Raw genomic sequence first — 6,000 nt, 5'->3', positions numbered from 1 at the left:
GTTCTGTTCTCGATAAGAAGAAACGTTACTTGAAGCATGAACACTTTTATGACTTCAATATGTATGTATGTATGTATCCAATGCCTACCCACTTCACTTTACATGATTCAGGTTCCGCATATAGTGGATAGATGGCAGGACTGTGACCCATTTTCTAGTTGCACACCACTTCGTCGGGCCATGTTGTACATGGTTGAGAGTTATGTCATGTACTAGGGTGAGTGTATGTGTAACTGTTCATGTAATGTAGTATATGGAATGGATGATGATGATGAGGAAGGGAGAAGGAGAAACCTGGTGTCGGCACGTAGCCTACTCCTGTTGAATAGCACCAAGGGGCCGCCAGGCTTTATGTCCCCATTTGACATTCAACAAGGAAAATGCATGTTGAATCTTTCGTACACTACTTTTAATACTTGAATATAAATAATTGATTAAATGGCGATCTTACTCGTGTTAATTATGTAAGCATGTGCGGCTTACAGCTGTTTCGATGCTATTCGACACCATCCTCAGAGCCTACTCTAGGCTCTAGGCCTAGGCTCTGAGGATGGTGTCGAATAGCAAACAGCTGTAAGCCGCACATGCTTACATAATTAACACGAGTAAGATCGCCATTTAATCAATTATTTATAAGGAAAATGCATTTTTGTACTGTGTATCCAACTATAGTTGAAAATACGTTTTTCTCAATACAGTTCAGACAACTCACTAACAGAGACTGACAATGTAACAACAGAATTGTGTCATTGACTTAGTGCAAAAAAAAAAAAAAAAAAAAACCATGCATCATGGTGCTTGTCAAAAAAAACAGCTTCATAGCTCTGTAAAAATACTAGTAACTCATGTGTATTAATATACGGAAAAGAACTACATTAAAGAAAACGTTTGCTGAGATATAAAAAAAAATACTCTACATGTGATTTATTTGATTCTTTAAAAAGAAAACACAAATTAAATTTTACGACTTACTAGATTTTAAAAATTTTCAAGAAGTAGAAACAACACGTGGGAAGGATGGACGAATATCGCCACCAACTGCCAGAGATCCACGAGATATTGGATTGAAAAAAAAAAGATTTTACAGCAAGAGAACATTGACTTTAAAGTCTCAAATGTTGATGCTGATGATGATGATTATGTAAATTGCTTTTGAAGATCCTGATCTGCCACAAATCACCAAAATGCATGTTAGTATGTAATAATGGCAAAAGAGAGACGTTTAACACGTAAAAATGGTAATTCTTTAATAGATTACCTGTCATACCCATTAGTGAAGGACTACCTCTCTGGATTTTCCACCATTTCACTATACAACAGTTAAAATACTGTAAAAATGGTAAGAAAGTGAAAAGAGACATAAAATGAAGTATGACCACATAGCTTTGATAGAGAAGGGAGAAACATTAAAACACAATGGCAACAGAAGACTATATGGATGCTCGATATAATCCCTATAACTTCCGGAAATCAAATGCATTTGTAATAACAGCTAATGAATTACAATGTGGTTAAACAGAGGGATAACTTAATCGTCATCCTGAGTTGGCTTCACTTGCTGTTGCCGAGACAAATCTTCAATGAGCTCCAGTGCCTGCCCCACAGGCTCGGGACGGCCATCCTCCCCGATTCTGCATGGCTGCACGATGCCATCTCTGTTTAAGAGTACATAAAGACAACTCAATAATTGTAACAAATATCAGCGCAATTTAATCTGTACATGAATATGGAACCAATGTTCCCACGGAAATTATATTATTCACATATGTTCTTGCAAGGGGTTGATGTGTCTCACCTTCACGTGTAACAATATGTATGTTGTAACCGAAAGAGACAAAATAATGCCATGCAGTCCAATAAGCCAGTGAGACAAATAGAGTGTATAACACAAAAAGCTCTTATAAGAGCTAATAAATTTCTAAATTATAGACATCAGCTCAAAGAATTTTGAGTGACCACAAGGGTCCTGAATACAATGAACATGTACAATAATGTGATGTGATACATTAAAGAAAAAAGAAAGTTAATTGTTGAAGGCAAATATAAGTTGATTAATTGAAATAGAGATGATAATGTAATATTTGAAGAGAATCCTTGATAATATTTATAAGAATAGACATTACATAATCAAAAGGAATGTGAAGTTCCTTAAGATAATTCCATGTGAACTTTGTGATTGAACCTCTACTGCCAAACAGCAAACCAATGACGGACCATTGTTTAAGAGGGACGTTGTACTTTTGAGAAAGATACGGCAGACAAGGTTCATATATAGACTTCTTCTCAATATAAACTTCGGTGGCCTGATTTAGGTTTCTTTCGAAACGGATAGTAGGGTCAAGAACAAGAGCCCGTTTTAAGTGTCCGTTGATAGCAATAATGTCTGTCCGTCTAAAAGAACCATCTGATGATACACAATGTACTTCCTCACGAATCTCCCAATTTAAAGTTTTTAACGATATCGCCAAAGCATGTCGTACACGATGATGTCTAGCATTGATCAGCAGCTCGCCTTTGGGGCATTGTCCAAGCACGTGTCCAATTGTTTCAAGCTCGCTACAGTCTGGATGACGGCAGCGGGTTGTGCTTAGAGTTCTGCCCGGTATTGCTTGACATTTTTAAAGCATTGGTCAGGTATACCTGTCCTGTTCTGGAATGAAGGAGACCTAACAGCAACAAAATATTCAGAACTGAAAAATCCGAGAGAACGCAAATATTTTTGAGTTGCACAAGCTAGTGCATCAACAAATAATAAGAAGTAATATTGTAGTAGTACATATCTATTGCTTCTCCATTCGCCTTCTAGCTTCCCAGTATAATTTAGAGTCCAAATCCAAAAGATTTGATGCCAAAGCTGGACATTTTCGTTAATATTCTTGATTCATCAAAGAGTCTTCTAGGTTACACAGGATGCATTTTGGTGAACCAAAAATTCCAATTTTAAACAGGTGTTCTGCTAAACAGTCATGGCCAGTTAGCATCCGAAATTTTGCTACTGCATCATGTCGAGGAGAATCAGGTATATGTTCTTTTTCAGTAAGTAATAATGACCAAGATTTATTATTACTGTTTTCTTGAAATTTCTTTAGAATTTTGATTTGAAATTGTGTTTGTATGAACAATTTGGCACTGTGATAAGATATCTTCAAGGATACTTGTAATATTTTAGTTCCTTTCTTTGCCGAACAATCTGCAATCTCATTGCCCATAATACCACAATGGGCAGGGATTTATTGGAGATAAAGGTTTTCATTTTGTTTTGCCAGTATGTGTATGGATGATTGCATTTCCGCGATTTTGGAATTTGTAGGAATAATGACTGAAGCTATGGTTTGGTTTGCAGAAATTGAGTCGCTAAATATAACAGCATTTTTGAATATATTAACTTGATAAATAAGTTGTGTTAATGCCCTGTTGATTGCTGCAATTTCTCCATCAAAGTGAGTAGAAGGACTCCATATAAAGTAATATAAAATACAAGACTACAAATAATACCGTATATATTCTAGTCAGACATAGACAAATCTCATCCAGTAGGGCTATCAATCAGCCAAAAAATTATGATCGGTTAAGTGGATGCCTTTAATCAGTTAATCGAATTTTAATCGATTTCAAACACTGTTTGTGAGTTTATTTTACAATAATTCCATATGCAATAAAGAACACGTGTTTTCACAAATATTTTAAATTTTTGTATTTTTATTATTAATATAATGGTACAGACATGTTAAAAGGGTGAAAGATGGAAGAATACCAAAGGAAATCATGCGATGGAAACTAGACGGAAGGAATAGGAAAGGAAGATCTAATGAAAATTGGTTGCCCAAGTTCAGCACGAATCAATGTTCTTAGTGATATACCTACTATTCTTGATCAAGCTACAATGCTGAAGTATAAAGTTCCAATATCTTTATGATTTGCTGAAAATATTCATCATTGCAGAGTTAGTAGTATGATGGATGAAATATGAAGAATTATGGAACTGAAAGGACTATAAGATACAGATACATTAGACAGGGACCAATGGAGGAAAAAAATTAAATGAACAGTGTGACTCCAGCTTAACATGGGAAAAACATATCGTTATTTATTATACGCTGTTTGATTGAAGGAAACTACAGCACTGTAGAAAGTGACTCACGTGTTGTCCCCTGCCTAGATAACGCTATACTCGTATGGATTACAAAAAATGACATGATCAATTAAAGGGAAAAATTACAGGCACATCAAAGACAGAACAGATATATTCAAGATGTCAAGGAAAAATGCAAAGATGATGGAGTGGTTCTTGACAGAAACCATCTAGAAAAATACAAGGACTCAGCAGCAAAAGCCTGACAGGCTTATATTGGGAAGCTAGAGGAAAAATGATCTCAGTCAACTAATCCCCAGTGCCATTAGTTAGTAACAACATGTACGAATTGTTGCTATTTTTGAAAAATACAATATTATTCATGCTCTGCATTTAAACGTTCTCCAACATCACAATAGAAGTAAATTTTATTCTTCTCTGTCAATGAAGAACTATACCTAAATATAACGAAACAAAATGCAAAACATTGGAATTGCATCACTAACATACTAATGAATTGTAAAAACATGCGACTTACTTGGCCAGTTGATCTATCATCTGGACCAGCCGGACGGCTTCATATTCCTTCTGCTCCTCTGTCATGGGGGCCATGGGGTCAGGATGGGGCTTCTCATAGCAGCCAGTCATGATGTTGATTCTGGCACAAGATAGTGTACACAAATTGTTATATTCACTTACTTTGCTAGCAGTTTGTCAACTTGTTACTACAAGTCCCATTTAAAATTATAAAGAAATAGATAATGCGACAATGAAGGGAAATATTCCCCTTCTTGTAAATATCCTCGGTCCACTGTTTTCAATGGAATTTTATGACTGCAGACGCAGACAAGGTTATCAGTGCATTAAAACAAAGCGTTAATTTATGATTTGGTGATGCAAATTTGCAATTCTAAAGATGAATTTTACATTTTATTTATTTTTGATAACGAGAAAATTATGAGGATAAAACACGAAACTTAAAGGAATAACAGTAATTTGTTTAGCTGAGATCAGTCATTTCTTACAGTTCATGACTTAGCTTAAAACAAAAATAACTACTGCATTCAAACCTATGGGCTATTCCATATGAAATCTATCAGTAAAAAACCTCGCATTTTTTTATACTCTAATTTTTTCCCTATTTATACAAGGTGCTGAGGAGAGTGCATTTTCAAAAATATACCATCGAAAGTCAAATTGTTTTCGTATCATTGAGCGACAAATTTAGCGTATTTTATAAAAACAAGCCTTTTTCAGCACTCAGAACTCTGGAACCATTTACTGCAGAACATTGAATGACAGCTTATTTTGAAGCTGACATTTGGTAGGTTATGTTAAGAAGTAATCCTTATTTTTATTGTACACAGAGGGACAGATAATCTGATTTTATTTACTTTTAGGCTTTTTGCCAATTTGTAAAAATGTAAAAAATATTGAGAAAAAAACCTTGCATTATTAAGAGCGATTCGGCATTGTTTGCTTAGTGGCACAGCAATAAGTTTCGAGGGTATTAAATAGATTATTTCCACACGCCTGGACTTGAATGGCACAGTACCACACGCACTGGCCGAGAGCTGAAGATAAGCGAGCACTGGGCGTCTTTTACTCCTGTGTTTATGAAAACCTGTGATTAAGCTAGCACAGCCATGACTGCTAGACGATACATCACGTGTTTATGTCTCCTGGCCTTGCTTACCTCAGCTAGCTCCCGCCTCACAGTCAGCTGGTTAGTTTTCACGCGTGTACTATTTATTTTCTTTATTTGATTTTTCAATACTTCCTTATCAACGTGCCATCAGTAAAAAATATGTGTTTATTTGTACTTTCAATGCGGAATCTAACTATATATTTTTAAAATATTTTTTCCTTGGCAAAGGCGTCTTAATGAGGAAAAATCTAAATTTCTCCATTTTCATAAAAAGTAAGAA

The 6,000-nt window shown here is 35.4% G+C and overlaps 1 protein-coding gene across 1 annotated transcript in view; it reads right to left on the bottom strand.

The window, feature by feature from the left end:
- Positions 1-762: 762 nt before the first annotated feature.
- The window catches only part of ric8a (ric8 guanine nucleotide exchange factor A), a 28,379-nt gene continuing 23,141 nt past the window's right edge, over positions 763-6,000 (bottom strand). Inside the window, exons 9-10 of the mRNA XM_069824210.1 lie at positions 4,611-4,730; positions 763-1,655 (exon numbers count right to left, since the gene is read on the bottom strand). Of these exons, the coding sequence (XP_069680311.1) occupies positions 1,529-1,655; positions 4,611-4,730 (247 nt within the window). The 3' untranslated portion in view covers positions 763-1,528. The remainder of the gene's footprint in view (positions 1,656-4,610; positions 4,731-6,000) is intronic.

Source organism: Periplaneta americana, chromosome 4 (assembly GCF_040183065.1).
Source record: "Periplaneta americana isolate PAMFEO1 chromosome 4, P.americana_PAMFEO1_priV1, whole genome shotgun sequence".
NCBI classification, from domain to species: domain Eukaryota; kingdom Metazoa; phylum Arthropoda; class Insecta; order Blattodea; family Blattidae; genus Periplaneta; species Periplaneta americana.
This window is presented reverse-complemented; position numbering and strand designations above follow the sequence as displayed.